The sequence below is a fragment of the Ictidomys tridecemlineatus genome, chromosome 2 (genome assembly GCF_052094955.1).
Source record: "Ictidomys tridecemlineatus isolate mIctTri1 chromosome 2, mIctTri1.hap1, whole genome shotgun sequence".
Classification (NCBI taxonomy): Eukaryota; Metazoa; Chordata; class Mammalia; order Rodentia; family Sciuridae; genus Ictidomys; species Ictidomys tridecemlineatus.
Genome location: NC_135478.1, coordinates 213,450,145 through 213,466,518, shown reverse-complemented (window position 1 = coordinate 213,466,518; position 16,374 = coordinate 213,450,145). Strand labels below are relative to the sequence as shown.

General features: G+C 36.6%; 1 protein-coding gene across 3 annotated transcripts in view; it reads right to left on the bottom strand.

The window, feature by feature from the left end:
* The window catches only part of Nup205 (nucleoporin 205), a 69,005-nt gene extending 53,433 nt beyond the window's left edge, over window positions 1–15,572 (bottom strand). The window contains exons 1-8 of one of the 3 annotated variants that reach the window (XM_078040578.1): window positions 15,385–15,451; window positions 14,994–15,082; window positions 9,118–9,260; window positions 7,329–7,500; window positions 5,180–5,324; window positions 4,480–4,639; window positions 3,706–3,934; window positions 2,508–2,672 (exon numbers count right to left, since the gene is read on the bottom strand). In XM_078040578.1, coding sequence (XP_077896704.1) covers window positions 2,508–2,672; window positions 3,706–3,934; window positions 4,480–4,639; window positions 5,180–5,324; window positions 7,329–7,500; window positions 9,118–9,168 — 922 coding nt within the window. In that variant the 5' untranslated portion in view covers window positions 9,169–9,260; window positions 14,994–15,082; window positions 15,385–15,451. Of the gene's footprint in view, window positions 1–2,507; window positions 2,673–3,705; window positions 3,935–4,479; window positions 4,640–5,179; window positions 5,325–7,328; window positions 7,501–9,117; window positions 9,261–14,993; window positions 15,083–15,384 lie in introns of all 3 variants that reach the window. The other 2 variants (XR_013435429.1, XM_005332403.4) reach the window with 2 other exon arrangements.
* Between the last annotated feature and the right edge of the window lie 802 nt (window positions 15,573–16,374).

The window sequence follows — 16,374 nt, the reverse complement described above, 5'->3', positions numbered from 1 at the left end:
TATAACACTGACACAGTCAGAGACCTATTATCCAAACAGTAAAATATTAAAAATGATGCTAAGGCTTTAATAACAATGAAATCGTGCTGGTCATTTGGAAAAAATCATCAAGCCAATGAGTAAAGATCAAAACCTGAAAAACTAAATCTTTACAATAAACTGGCCTACTTACAACATTTTTAACATTTGGAAAATTTAAGTTACTACAAACAGACAAACATAATGAACTTCAACATGACCATCATTTCATTTCAATATTATCAATTTACTTCAGCTATATTTCCTCTCTTCAACAATATCACATTGAAGAAAATTTCAGACAAACATCTCAATATTTTAACATTTCAACATTTAAATATTTCTTTATACAACTCAATAAGATACTGAAAAAATCCAGGTGAGGTGATGTATGCCTATGTCTGTAAGGCCTGTAAAGGCTGCAATTGCAGTTACGTAGGTGGCTGAAGCAGGAGGATCACAAGTTTGTGGCCAGTCTCAGCAATTTATTGAGAACCTCGGCAATTTTAGCTCAGTGATAAAGCATTCCTGGGTTCAATTCCCAATATAGAGAAAGAAAAAAAAAACAAAACCCAAACAAAATGAACAGTATACACACACACACACACACACATACATACACAAAACCATTATCATATCTTCAAAAAATAATTTCTCTGTCAAATATGCAGTGATTAAATTTATTTATTTATTTATTTATTTATTTATTTATTTTAAAGAGAGAGAGAGATGAGATGAGAGAGAGAAAGAATTTTTTAATATTTATTTTTTAGTTTTCGGCGGACACAACATCTTTGTGTGTGGTGCTGAGGATCGAACCCGGGCTGCACGCACGCCAGGCGAGCGCTCTACAACTTGAGCCACATCCTCAGCCCTAAATTTATAATTATATTATCAATGTGATGTAAGATTTTACTTTGCTTCTTTTGTATGGTCTATTTGCTTTAAATAAGGATTCAAATAAAGTCCACATATTGCAGTTAACATATACATTTCTAGGCTTCCATACATCTTTTTTTTTTTTTTCTTTGTGGAACTGGGGATAGAATCCAGAGTCTTATGCATGGAAGGCAAGCACTTTACCAGCTGAGCTATATCCCCAGCCCCATGTATCGTTTTTATTTTTTCTTTGTCTTTTATCCCATAGTTTCTACAATGGTTAGGGACTGCATCCCAGTGGTATAGGTTATTTTCCTTCTTATTTTTAGTATTAAAAGTTGGTAGTTCTACCTAAAGACACTTGATATGGATTCAAATTTTTGTTAAAAGTATGTCATAGGTAGTACTGCATTTTTCTAACAAGATACACTATTGTTTGTAACTGCTTCTAAATTTTAAATATAAAATTGTTAGGTAACTTTGTGGCAATCTGGCACTGGAAAAGAACTGCTATGTAACTTATTCTGCTTGGCTGTCACAGACACCAGATAGTCTGTTATAGAAAGTACACTTTCATTGCCTTGAAAAAAAGTCAAGAATATATAGAAGCCAGGATAGTCTCCATCAGAATAGATGGCTTTCTGTTTGGATATATGCTTTATTTTATATTTTGAAATAAAATCTGCATTCTACCCATAGCATTAAACTCAATGAGAACAAAATACTCTCTTAATTTCTTATTATGATTGATACTGACACTTAAGTTACTAATGTTAGCTAAGTATTATTAACATCATTTATAGTTTACAATTTCTTGAGGCTGAAGTACAGCTCTGTAGCAGAGTATGTGCTTAGGAGTTTAATTTCAATACCCCACCCCCACATCAATCTAATAGCCCTAATTACTAAAATTTATTTTAAAAAAACAACAAAAAACGAGAATATTAAACCAAAGAGATTAAGTAGCCAAAGATCTGGGACTTAAAACTATAAATCATAACATATTCTTATCTACTATTCTCAAGCAAACTATAAAATAGGATAGCATATTCTACAGTGCCCCTTAAGATGTGGTATGGGAAATTATAGTATAAGACTTTGATTAATGATCACAGCCACTTGAAGTTTCAAAGTTAATTTTATGTCAGAAAAGTAATGAAATAAAGACATATAAATGAAAAGAGTATCTGTAGTTATAAAATAAGAGTTTGTACATGAATGTTAAAGTCTAAAGGCTACCTACCTAAAGTCTAAAGGATACCTTATTATTATTATTTTTGGTACCAGGGATTAAACACAAGGGCTATTAACCAATGAGCCACATCCCCAGCCCTTTAAAAAATTTTTGTTTTGAGAAAGGGTCTCATTAAGTTACAAAGATCTTCCCTGAGTTGCTGAGGTTGGCCTTTAACTTGTGATCCTCCTGCCTCAGCTTCCTGAGTCACTGGGACTAAAGGCACGCGCTACCATGCCTGGCTAATAATTTTTTTATAAAGTGACCAAAGATAGACTACTTATGTTCATATTTATTTATGTCAAAAGATAGTACTTCTCCCAAAATGTCATTAACTGATACACTGTCTCTCATTATAAAATTACCTACAATTTACCTGTCACATCAGGTAGCTGGGATATTCCCCTCAATGCCAGTGCCCAAGCAAGTCTAACAGTGGCTTGCAGCCCAGGTAATTTCCAAGGCTGTGAATCCTGAAGACGAGAGTGAATTGTTGCAATGTACTGTCTTTCTGTCAACAGTGGAAGCTGATGAATCATATCTGAAAACATAAAAATAGATGACTTTACCAAAAAGTACATAAATGAATTTTCACTTTTAACACAAAGATATAATGTCTGGAACTCAGAACATCTGAGTATATTCAAAAAAGAATTATGGCTAGTTAATATTAATGTCTGACATACCATACATACTACTGTTAAGTACTTACACACAAAAAAATGAAAGAAAACAGATAACCAATTCTAAATTCTAATATCACTACTTTCAATAATTTTTATAATATAAAATTTAAAAAAAGTTAGAGCCACTCATTTTTTCTACATATATATTCTAAAATGTAAATAAATGCTAATCCTCAAAATCAAAAAGGTTTATGCAGCTGGGCACAGTGACACATGCCTCTAATCCCAGCAGACTGGGAGGCTGAGGCAGAAAGATCAAAAGTTTAAAACCAGCTTTAGCAACTTAGGCCCTAGGCAACTTAGTGGAATCTTGTCTCAAAATAAAAAATTTAAGAAAGGACTGGGGATGTGGCTCAATGGTTAGATGCTCCTGGGTTTATTCTCTGGTACAAAAAAAAAAAAAAGAAAGAAAAATGTCTACAAAAATTTTTATCTCACAAAAAAAATCAAACAGCAAAGATGAAATACTACTGACATTATAGTCAACAAACTGTTTTCCTGAAAGGTTTGAAAATGTGAATAAGTAGTAAAGAAGCAATCAAACCAACTCATGAGCATGTATTAATATACATGCTTCCTTCAACATGTCCACTCTAAATATGGAAAGAAACCAATCCTGTAGAAATAACTAATGGAGCTGTATTTTTTGTTGCTCACAGCAACTGACCCTAACTTTTCTCATGTGTCAACCATGCACTCTGCCACTGAATGTGAGTCGTAAATATGATCTTACATCTAAACATTCAAATAAGGCTGAACTGCACACACAAAAACAATAGGCAATTGTGTATTTTGGTAGCTAAAATATTACCTTTCTTGAATATTTTCTCCACAATTTTAAACCTCATTTTTAAAAACAAACATACTAAAACATATAAAATTCAATACCATCTCGTTCTTCTGTGCTTTGTTCTATAAAACTGATATCAAAACAATATAGAAGTGCCATTAGAAGAGCCAAATTCACTGCATCCAGTGAGCCATTAGCCTCAACTGTCACTCGTTCTAAATGTCCAATAAGGAGGAGAGTATCATCTTTGCTTAATGGTGACTGGCATGCCCAGGCAAAAAGACTTTCTGCCAGAGACTGCCTGCACTCCTTGATAAGATCAGAAACCTAGAAATAAAAACATATGATTATCAATATAAATAAATTACAGGAACCCTGATCATATTAAAAAATGATCATATTACAAAATTTTGTCAAAGATAACAAAATAAAACTATCTGAATCCAAGTGATCCTAAAGTCTTATTTCTGGAATTATGAATAAATCCTATTATTTATTCCTTAAACTTAAATTCCTTAAAAATAGGAGGTAAACAATTCCTTGAAGAGCTCATTTCAGAACAAATAATAGAATGGTACATGCACAACTAGTTGAAACCAATGCTAATGAATAGAGCTGACTACATATTTTGAAATGCATTATTAATTTTCTTTTGCCTTATGTCAAAAGTATTATAATTGGGCTGGGGATGTGGCTCAAGCGGTAGCGCGCTCGCCTGGCGTGCCTGCGGCCTGGGTTTGATCCTTAGCACCACATACGAACAAAAATGTTGTGTCCGCCGAAAATTAAAAAAAAAAAAAAAGTATTATAATTGTCATGATTCCTCTGTTCCAGATTTGATACAAAGAACCCACAAATTCCTCTCATCTTGCCTCTTTGCGATGTTTTTCACTGCCCAAACCTCTCTCTCGTTGTAGTTTCTCAAATTCATTATTCACATCAATCTGTGACACCAGAGTGAGGACTTTATAAGTCAATCCTTGTTCCATCAGCTCATCTGTAAAACGTGTTGTCATGGAAACCAGTTCTGGACTGTAATGAAAAGAAATAAACCTATATTGAACAATTATGCTTATACTTCCTCATAATAAATGATACAGCAAAAGCTCTTTTGATAACATATTACTGAAAACAACCAGGATGAATTAATTATAACCTACCTTTTTACTTTTGGGTACCAGGGATTGAACGCAGGGATGCTTAACCACTGAGCCACATCCCTAGCCATTTTTATATTTCATTTTGAGATAATCTCATTAAGTTGCTTAGGGCCTCGTTAAATTGCTGAGGCTGGCTTTGAACTTGTGATCCTCTTGCCTCAGCCTCCTGAGCCACTGGTAATATAGGCAGGTGCCAGAGCGCCCAGATAATTACTTTTATTTGTAAGCCAAATAAAGCAAGTTTAAACTGCTTGTTTTATTTGGTTTACAAAATAACTATGTTACTAAGCTTAGCTTATACTACATATTTTACTGAAACTGTAAAAACTAATGGAAATTTCTGTTACTTTTAAAATTATAATTCTTCAGGTAAACTCAAATTAACCTCTGAAATCCCAAGAAGCAAACAGACCTTAGTTCTAGAGTCCAAGTCTTTCCACGTCTGGACTGTATCAAGGCTTTCAGAGAATTTGCAATGCACCGTTTTCCATCCCAGTATAAAAGAACAGCTACTAATCCTCTAGTGAGTCCAGGAAAATGTGGCTGTTGGTGCTCTCCTAAAAAAGAAAATTCAACAATAATTTAGTAAATACAACAAGTTCACTCTGCCTTTTATATGTATCTGTCTACACCTAAAAAAATATATATATATATATTTTTTTAGGCGTAGACAGATACAACACGATGCCTTTATTTTTATGTGCTCTACCGCTGAGCCACAATCCCAGCCCCTCACTCTGCCTTTTAGCCTACTCTCCCCTTTAAAAGAATTCCACAGTCTTTCAGTTCATCTCCTACCTTTCTTCTCGACCCCAATCACTCCTCTTCTGCACTCACTTCAGTTCCCTAAATTTATCACTTTGTTTTCCCCTCCTCCAGGTGATATCTTCTGCTTGATGCCCTCTGCTTTCCTGAATGTCCCTCATTCCACATTTTTGCAACACCTGGACTTGTTTGCATACAAACTTGAATTCATGCACTGAATTGTTTCAAAATGGTTTCCACATATTTCTCCATGACTAAACTATATGCTCCTTTATACTAGTTGAAGTTTTATTTATCTTCATATTGCTAGAATCTTATCACAGGGCCTGACACAGGGTAAATATAAAATAAATATTCCTTAAATGAAAGTTCTGAGTTACACTCAAACCTAAAGCATGTCCAGTTAACATCCTTCCCACAGAAGGAAAAACTACCTGCCTCGTTCTCAATATCATACTTCTTTCAATGAAGTTTAGAACAAATAGAATTTTGGTAGGCACATGATACTTTTTTGGCGGGGCAGGGTACTAGGATTGAACTCAGGGGGGGGGGGTACACAACCACTGAGCCACATCCCCATCCCTATTTTGTAAGTTCCTTAGTGCCTTGCCATTGCTGAGGCTGGCTTTGAACTTGTGATCCCCCTGCCTCAGCCTCCAGAGCCTCTGAGATTACAGGCATATTCCACCATGCCCAGAAACACAAGATACTTTTAGACATTAAACACTGGTTCAAAATGTGTGTATTTTCTTCACATTTCCTCTGTCATAATTAAAATAACCTGCTCATTTTATAGAAATTCCAATCTCAGTTATTCTGGATCATATATATTTCAACTTCCCATTGGAATCAGATAAGATCCAAGTAACTCCCATAGCCTACAAAACCCAACACAATCTGATTCTCGCTGTATCCTCATCCTCTAAAACTCTCTTGCCCATTCATGAAACTCAAGCCCAGTGGTATTTTTACCCTTAACCAGGCCTTTTCTTCATACCTCAAACACCTACTGCTTAGTCTGCCTGGAACAGCCTTCCCCAATAGGTTGGGGCTGCCACCTTCTCATCACTGGGTCGCAGGCCAAATATCAACTAAGAAGCTGTGATTAAGTATGCGATACAGAATTACCCTAACCTGCCCCTTCTATGTCCCACTAACTTATTTTATTCCAAATATTATTATAGAAATTATCTTATTTTTGACCTAGTCATTCATTTTCTGAATCACCTCATCCAAAAACCTGTAAAAAAAGAAGTAACCTTACCTTTATGGCAATAAATGCTTTGTGCTATAAAACTCTGAAGATGAAATTTCTTCTTCTTTCTTTTCCCCCTTGTATTGGAAATTGAACCCAGAGGCAAATTACCACTGAGCTATATTCCCAACCCTTTTTATTTCTTATTTTGAGACAAGAGGTTACTAAGTTGCTGAGGGTTTCACTAAATTGTTGAGACTGGCTACAAACTTGCAACCCTCCAGCCTCATCCTCCCAAATTGCTGGGATTATAGGTGTGTGCCATCACACCCAGAACAACCTATTATTACCATGTAAAACCCTACTGTAATGAAGTGTAATTAATTATCTTAAGAATTTAACAACTCTGATCACTAAGTTGAAGTCTTATTCCCTTTAATCAAAGGTAAACAAAAAGAAATATTTTGAATATGGTTTTGTCAAGTAAACCACATCCTTGGAAATTATTTTAGAATTCAAACATTGTAATACTTTAATTTTAAGTGCCTAATTTAATAGTTCTATACTGCTTTATCAATATATCAGTTAAATGTCAACCTACCAGCAAGAAGAAGCTCAACAGCTGCCAATTCCCCAATATCAAAAAGGTTGCTGAGAATAAAAGCTTCTTTAATGAGCTGTTCAGGAAGAAGCCGGGTTCCCTGTTGACCCTGGATGGCGACTCCCTCTGTACTGGCTTTCTGAACCTTCTCATGCTGTTGAACATTTTTTGGCTAGAATGATAAAATTGTAATCAAGTAATGAAAATAGTAAATGGAGAGAAGGGCCTACAGCATTACCTATAGAAGTATATTCATGATAATGCAGACTGTAACAAGATTAACCAATATAGTCTGGAATTAGATCTTTATGAAGTAACATTTTGCAATACTTCAACTTTTTAATTCTAATACTACCTTCTCAATAAACTATCTCTGCTAAACTCTGAACTATAAAATTTAGACAAAACACACAAACAGCATTCTATTTTTCAAGTTTCTAAAGAACTTTTCCAAATATACACCTAATTAATAAAAACATAAGGTTTTTAAATGGGAAATAATAAATGGACATATGAATTATTAAACTATTAGCAGAGTTTATTAATATAAGATATAGTTTTATTTCCAAAAAGATTCTTTGATTTTTAACAAATGCCACGGGCAGCACTTGCCTATAAGCCCAGTAACTCAGTAGACTGATAAAGGAGGATCACAAGTTTGAGGCCAGCCTCAGCAACTTTGTAAGACCCTATCTCAAAATGAAGTTTTTTAAAAAGGGGGTGATAGTAGGGATGTAAATCTGTGGTAAAGTGCTCCTGGGTTCAATCCCCAGCACCTCAAAAAAAAAAAAAAAAAAATTTTAACAAAGGACATACATCACAGAATTACCTCATAAACCATAAAATTTTAGGTCTTAGAAAAGGCTACATAAGGAATGATAGTAGAATGAATCAGATATTATTACCCTATGTGTATACATGATTACATGACCTTTGTAACTCTGCATCATGTATAACCAGAAGAATGAGAAGTTGTACTCCTTTTATATATGATGTGTCAAGATGCATTCTACTATCATATATAACTAATTAGAACAAACAAAAAAATTTTTAAATGAAGGGGAAAAAAAGACTACATAAATCATTTCACCCAGCTCTGCTATTACAGACAAGAAAACTGACACCCAGATAATCCGGGTAATTTGTCTATGGTCATACAACTCTATAGTGATGGACCCAAGTCTGGAACTCAGCTCAACTGGCTCCCAGGCTCCAGGATAGGGCTTTTTCTATGGATGGATGGAAGGATGGATGGAAGGAAAGAAGGATGGATGGAAGGGAGGGAGGGAAGGAAGGGAGTGAGGGAGGGGGGAGGAAAAAGAGAGGAAGAAAAAGAGTTTTCAAATTTGAATCCCCTCCATCAAAATATTCTATTCCTAGTTGCAAAGAACTTCAAGATGCAGAGAATAATAATACATTAGAATTAATTAGTTTAGCTAACAAAATTACATAACACTATGAACACTTAAAATGCTAAAGTGTGTCTGGAAATAATCTTACGGCTGAGGTATATTAATAAATATAGGTCTGAAATTCTAAGGCAGCTAGTATTTGTGGAATATAATGAATTTCCTAACTTCAAATATTATTAAGTTTAACTCTTAGCTGGAGATAAACTCATCAGTAACTTCTATAGAGAACAAAAAGAAGACAATAGTTACTCCAAGAAAAACTTGAATCACTGGAACAGTTTAAGTAACATTTTATTTACATGCACTAAGAGCTTACTTGCTCTTTCAATTCTTTAAAGAAAAGAGAAAAAAGAAAATTCAAGAGGAAAATTTCCTACTGGATTTTTGAACAATGAGATGAAGTCAGGTTTGTGTTTCTTCAAAATCATGTCAAGAAGGTGGATAGCTTCGGGTTGTCTTCTCCAAAGAGCATTTCCCACTGTTTGCCAAATGTCTTTGTAAGGACCCCATAGACTAGCAGCTTGAAGAAAAAAAAAGAAGAAGAATAAATAAAACCAGCGTCAAAGAAAAAAAACATACAATTTGGAAAATAATGTGAGGTTACCATCCAAACAAGTTGGTCACATTCGTGGCTACTCTTTAATATAAGAGGTTATATACAAGCCAAACATTGATATAAAATCAAGTTAGGAGAATTCTTAGGTAAAATATAACCATCATGTTTCCTAACTTAACATAAATTCAAATAAATTCTGACTAAATCTGAATATAACTTAAGGTCTTAAATTAGCTATGTGACCTGGAGTGAAAAAATAAACTCTTTCAGCTTTGATTTCCTTATGTGTAAACCAGAGGTATCATCTGCTGCAAAGGGTTTTTAATGGTTTTATTTATATACATATAGTCATGTTCATATACATATATACGCACCTACACTAGAAGTAGCAAAATACATTTTCCAAACTGTTTTCTTAGTCATATCAATTTACTTTTTTTTTTAAATAGCTTTCTGGTATTTATTTTTATTTGTTTTTATGTGATGCTAAGGATTCTAACCAAGTACTTCACATGAACTAGGCAAGCATTCTACACTGAACTATACACAGAACACCCTTTCTCTTTTATTTATTTATTTGTTTGCTATTTATTTATTTATTTATTTATTGATACTGGGGATTGAAACCAGAAGCACTTGCACTGAGCTACATGGTTTTTAAGTTTTTAAATGAGATAAACACAGTACAATGCCTGCCATGTCATTGGTACTCAATAAAGTTTAAGTGCTTTTCCTCACCTCCTAATATCCAAAAGAAAAGCAGGAATAGGAAAATAACACAGATTTTATAAAACAAATAAATAAAAAATTTGTTTAAGAAGCTGAAAAAAATGTACTTTATTTTTAAATTGTGGGTGAGATATGAGCTCTAAAAAAACAGCATCAACTTCTAACACTGCAAAATTAAATAAGTAAACAAACAGCATAGAAACATGAAATACTTAAAAGTCACATAAAATGGATCACATTTTGACTTATGAAATATAACAAAAATTTCTTTTTGTTTTGGTGGTAGTACTAAAATTGTACCCAAGGGCACTCTATCAACACCAACTACTGAGCCAATCCCATTCTTTTTATAATTTATTTTTAGACAGGGTCTCAATAAATTGCCAAAGTTGGCCTCAAATTTGCAATCCTCCTGAATTGCTCAGATTATAGTTGTGTACCACCACACCCAGCCAATAATGGGTAATTCTTATTGAACTTTTGCTATGTGCTACTAAGCACAGCCCTAAGCTCTCTACATGTATTTTTATTTTATAGTGCCCTATAAGGTCAACCCATATATTCCTCCATATCACAAATATAGAAACTGAGGCAGAAAAGTCAAAACAATCACTGGACATCACACCGGATAAGCAGGAATTGAACTGGATAGTCTGGCCTCAGAATGTGCACAAACCACCAGGTTACACTGCCTCCACGCAGAATACTTGAAAAATGAAAAAGTTTCAGAAGACAAATTTAGGTATGTCAGAAATACATGGTAAATAGCATGGCAAGTGAAGAGATTAATATCACATCTAGACAAGCACAGGCAAATTTGTCTAAACTCAGCCAAATTCATTTACCTAAAAATACTTAAGCTTCATCAAGGATCATCAAAGGTTGAATCTCACTGAATAAGATAAATAATCCTAAACCGGCTGCAGTTTAAACCCAGTAACTTGGGAGACTGAGGCAGGAGGACCACAAATTCAGGGCCAGCCTCAACAATTCAGCAAGGCCCTAAGCAACTTAGTGAGACTCTGTCTCAAAATAAAAAGAGCTGATGATGTAGCATCAATCCCCAGTATCAAAAAAAAAAAAAAAAAGTGACTAGAGGAATAGTTCAGTAGTAGAACACAAAGTACTGGCTTCAATCCTAGTACTGGGGGGAAAAAAGACCCCTAGGCAAACAAAGCATGGCTTACAAGTATTCCAGAAATCTGATAAAGAGCTGACAAAAGTTAATTCTGTACTCTTAAAATATTAAATATATTATAGGACCTCTGCAGAACTAATAAATACCCTTGTATTTTACATGATTGGTATAATAAGCTCAGTGAACTTTAAAGTTCCACTTTCTCCTTTTCAGGGGAAGCAGTCAATAACAGATCAAACACACATACACATACACACACACCACATATCACATATACTAGCCTATTTAGTCCATCATTAATATCAACACATCACCAAAGGTAACCATGACAAAGATTTATCTTCAGTTTGATCAATTTTAAGAATTTTTTATAGATTACTAATTAAAATTAGCCAAGTGTAGTGGTATCACTTGTAACTCTAGAGCCTGAGACAGAAGTACTTGGGAAACTTAGACCTGTCTCAAATTAAAATAATAATAATAATGAAAACTGGGGATAGAGCTTATTTAATAGTAGAGCATCCTGCGTTCAATCCCCAGTACAACACAAAATAGAAGAGTTATAAACTTTCCTAAACAACTAAATGTGTAAATTTTTATTTTCCTTGACATTTTGGGATACCTCCAGCAAATTTTATTCACTCATCCATCATCTATGAGGTACTATGATCTTATAGTGTAATGAAGAAACATCAATCATACGATCGTGCATAAATGTAATATCCAATTGTGTTAAGTACTATGAAGGAAGGTACCCAGGACAAGAGGCACATAATAGAGGGATATGAACCAACTACAGTGGTGAGAAGGATTCAGGAAGTGATCATTGGGCTGAATTCTGAAGAATAAAAGTAGAAGTTTTCTGGAGGATAAGAGGTAAAGATATGCATTTCAGGAAGAGATAGCAAGTGAGACCCAAGGCAAGAGGGAACACTGCCCTGTCAAAGAACTAGAAAAGGCCAAGAGAGCTGGAAACAGACAACAAGGATTTGTCAAGGGAGGCCACTGCCGTGCTATATAGGACTTCCTAGCCCATGCTGAGGATTTTGGTGCTTACTCTAAACAATCAAGCAAGATGAAGATTTAAAATGTCTGTTAGACTGTATGAAATCTAACATATTACCTTTACTGAGAGCAGTTTAGGAGGATGAGAACAGACTAGAACAGATGAAGGAATAGAAGATATGAAAATGGAGTTAGTGAAAACTGACAAATCTTTTCAAAGGTGTGACTGTGAAGAGGAGCAAGAGACAGTAATTAGAGCAAAGCATAACATCAACCTAGAGAAGGGAGTTGGTGGAGAAGAAAGAGCAAGAGGTGAATATACAAGAGAGAAATAACAGGGAGAAGGACATCTGAGTGGGATTCACCTTAGGTAAGCCAGAAGGAAACGGATTCAAAAGGAGGCAGATACATTTAGATTTTTAGATTTGAAGACGAAAAAGAATTCATACCTGTTGGCTTCTACTTTCTCTAGATAGGGGTTGGAATTTAAAGGTTTGAGGAGTGGCTTTAAAGGGTCTGAAACAGTCACTACTGTATTGACAAGGCTGACCAGAAGAACTGTCAAATGACATTAATAGTGGCTTACATATTAAGCTGCTAGTATGTCTACTCATTGCAGGTGATACAGCTCACAATACTAGTGACTCATACAGCTGAAATTCAAGCATAAGTTTTAGAATTCTCATTTTTTTTCCCCTTCTCCAAATTTTAAGTTGCTTGTGTGTGTGTGTGTGTGTGTGTGTGTGTGTGTAATTAAAAAAGAACCAACATGGAATACCATCTTTTGTTAAGTATATTTACACTGTCTTGCAAAACTGAAATTATACACCCATTAAACAACTCATTCTCTCTTTCCTATTCCCTGGCAACCACCATTCTATATTCTGTTATAAGAGTTTGGTTATTTTAGATAGTTTATATAAGTGAAATTAAACAATATGTCTTTTGTGACCCTCTTATTTCACTTAATGTTCTCAAGATTCATTTTTGTTGCAGCACATAATAGGATTTCTTTCTTTCTTTCTTTCTTTGGAACCAGGGATTGAACTTAGGGGCACTGAACCACTGAGCCACATCCCCAGCCCCATTTTATATTTGATTTAGAGACAGGTTCTCACTGAATTGCTTAGTGCCTCACTTTTGCTGAGGCTAGCTTTGAACCCTCAATCTTCCTGCCTCAGCCTCCCAGGCTGCTGGGATTACAGGCATGCACCACTGTGCCTGGCCCTAAAATGGTTTTTGTTTTGTTTTTTCCCATATTCTCTTGGGCCCGGAGTGTAGCTCAATGGCAATGTGCTTGCCTACCATGAATGAGTCCCCGAGTTCTATTTCTAGCACCACAAAAACAAAATAACAATAATAAATTTTTAAAATAAATAAATAAAAGATATTCTCCTGGACTCCATGCCTTTAAGTGTTTCCTTTTTGGTTGCGAATTAAACACTCCTGTCACAAAGCTTTATTACACAATGTATACTCTTCGACTTTTGGAAACTACTTTTTGCTTTCCTTCAATGATTTATGTTTGATGATAATATACTAAGCCTGGCGTGGTGGCAAAGGTTTACAATCTCAGTGGTTTGGGAGGCTGAGGCAGGAAGATCCTGAGTTCAAAGCCAACCTCAGCAAGTGAGACAACTAAGCAACTCAGTGAGACCCTGTTTCTAAATACAACACAAAAAAGGACTTGGGACGTGGCTCAGTGGTTGAGTGCCCCTGAGTTCAATCCCCAGTTACCTCCCCCATCAAGGTACATACTAAACAAGTGGACATTTCCACAATTATAACATATTCAACAGCCCCGGAGGAGTTATAACATGGAAGCCTTGCTTTTAAGTGTACATTTAGTGAGAAGACAGCATCTACAATATTAAGCGTGTAAATTCAATGGCAAATTCATAAATATAAAAAGTTTGTCATAAGATCAATTAGGTTGTGCTTAGGCCCTAATATGCACTAGCATAAGCTCAAAAGACTGGTTTAGCTGTTTTAACTTTGAGAAGTTAGTCAACCACTCAAAGTCTCATTTCTAAATCCATAAAGTGAGGAATTTCATAGAAGCTACTCCAGGGGTCATAAAGAACATTAGATTAGGTAATGCAAATATTACACTCATTCCAGTTCTGGGGCATGTAGGTGCTCAATAAATATAACAACTCATTATTATAAAATAACTTAGGGCATTTCTGAAATGGTTTTATTTACAAAACTCATAGTTAGACAACTTCCCAAAAGTAATGGTCCTGTGAAAGTAGAACTGGAAAAAAAAAAAAAAGAAAGTAGAACTGTACCAAACAGTAACAACAAAAGACTGCAGAAAATACTCCCAGGAAAGAGATGTCTTAGTTCTCTTGAATGACATTCCCTACATGCGATTGCCGCAATGATAATCTCTTAATAGTTAAGAAAGTCTCAATCGAGGCATTAACATTCTGAATGTTTTCTGGACCATTCTGCCCTGCTCAGTTCTTTTGGAATCTTGCCTTACAAGCCTGTACTGCATCTCAGGAATTGTGACTGTCAAAATGCACCCACTTTTCAACAGCCCCACCCCCCGGAGGGGGGCGGGGTTCGAAATTACCAAAAGACGACCACCCTAAAACCCCCATAGTTCCTTTAGTATCTTCTAGTCTACTTCATCCCCAAGGTCCACTGATTCAAAGGCACCCGAGTATCTAGGGCTGCACCACGCCCGCTGAGCTGGGAGGAATTTGCCGAGCTCCCGGCACCACCTAAGCGTCAACCTTCTGGACAGCGGACTTCAGAACCTGGAGTCCCTGCAGCCTGTAAGAGACCCCGACGCCCGCTTCGGGATGAGTTCCCACCTCGGCTCAGGGCTAAAAGTCATCTCGGGTCATCTGGCCTCGCTGCCAGGGACTTGACGCGTATGCTGACGAAATCTGGACCGCAGGTTCTTAATGGAGAGGGGTGAGAGAAATCAGGCTCAGCCCGGGGCTGCGACAGACTGCACAAGTGGTTACTGAGAACCAAGCCTTCCCGACTCCACGCTCAAACCCCAACTCCAGCGCTAGAGCCGCGGCGCCAACGCGCGCCATTCAAACTGGGGAGGGCGGGCCTCGAGGCCCAGAGCCGCGGCAAAGCAGGCACCGCGCACAGCGGGGACCAGGAATCCCAGGACCCGCACAGCGCGGGTCGCTCCTGCACAACCGACCATCGCGCTGCCCCACGCTCGCTCTCCTGCTCGGCCCCACTTACCTGAATTTACCGCCAACAGCGTCGCCATCTTGCAGGCGCACTGAGGAGCCCTCCTGCCGCATGGAGGACCCCGGAAAGGGCGAGGCCGCCCGCGGCGATGCCTGAACAGAAAGTGTCCACGCCGCCCCTGCCAAACGGCGCGCTCGGCCCACCTGGCGGTTCAAGACACTCCAAAATCGGCTCTGGGTCACAATCATCAGTTTCCACTAGAACCATGCCCATTCAAATAGGGCAAGAGCAACCCGTTCAGAGACGCGAGGTCCTGGACTTGACGTTAACTGTGCAGTGCATCCTGGGACTTGTAGTTTTATTAAGTGGTGCGTGAAGTTGGTTAGGTGGCATGGAAGAAGTAGGTGGAAATAGAAAAAGATACTCTTAAACTAGTTATTACAATGACTCCCTCTTAGACGTAAATTCAAATCATTATCTGCATTTCAACTTAAATCTTGCATTACTGTCTTGGGGAGTGGAAGACTTCAATTGACTGTATCGTGTTGACTAGCTACATATAACAAGTCACAATTTTTATTAATTATCAAATGTATACAAAATTTGAACAATACCCCGCTTCAAAAAAGTGACAGGCACCGTTCACCAGGTGGTGCACCCCTATAATCACAGGGACACAGGAGACTGAGGCAGGAGGATCTTCTGTTTGAGGCCAGCTTCAGCAACTAAGGGCACCTCATCTCAAAAATAAAAAGAGCTGACAAGTCTCCACAATGTCAGCTTAGGGACTTACTTCCTTAACAAGACTCTTAAAGTGCAATAAGTAAAAATCAAGAACCAATAAGTGGGATGGAATCAAACTAAAATGCTTCTGTACTGTAAACAATCAATAACGTGATGAGAGAGCCTACAGCTGTAAATGGGAAAAAACATATTTACCAAACACACCTCAGAGCATTAATCTCCGGGATATATAAAGAACTTAAAAAACTTAACACTAAAAAAAAAAAAAAATAACCTCATCAATAAATGCGCAAAGGA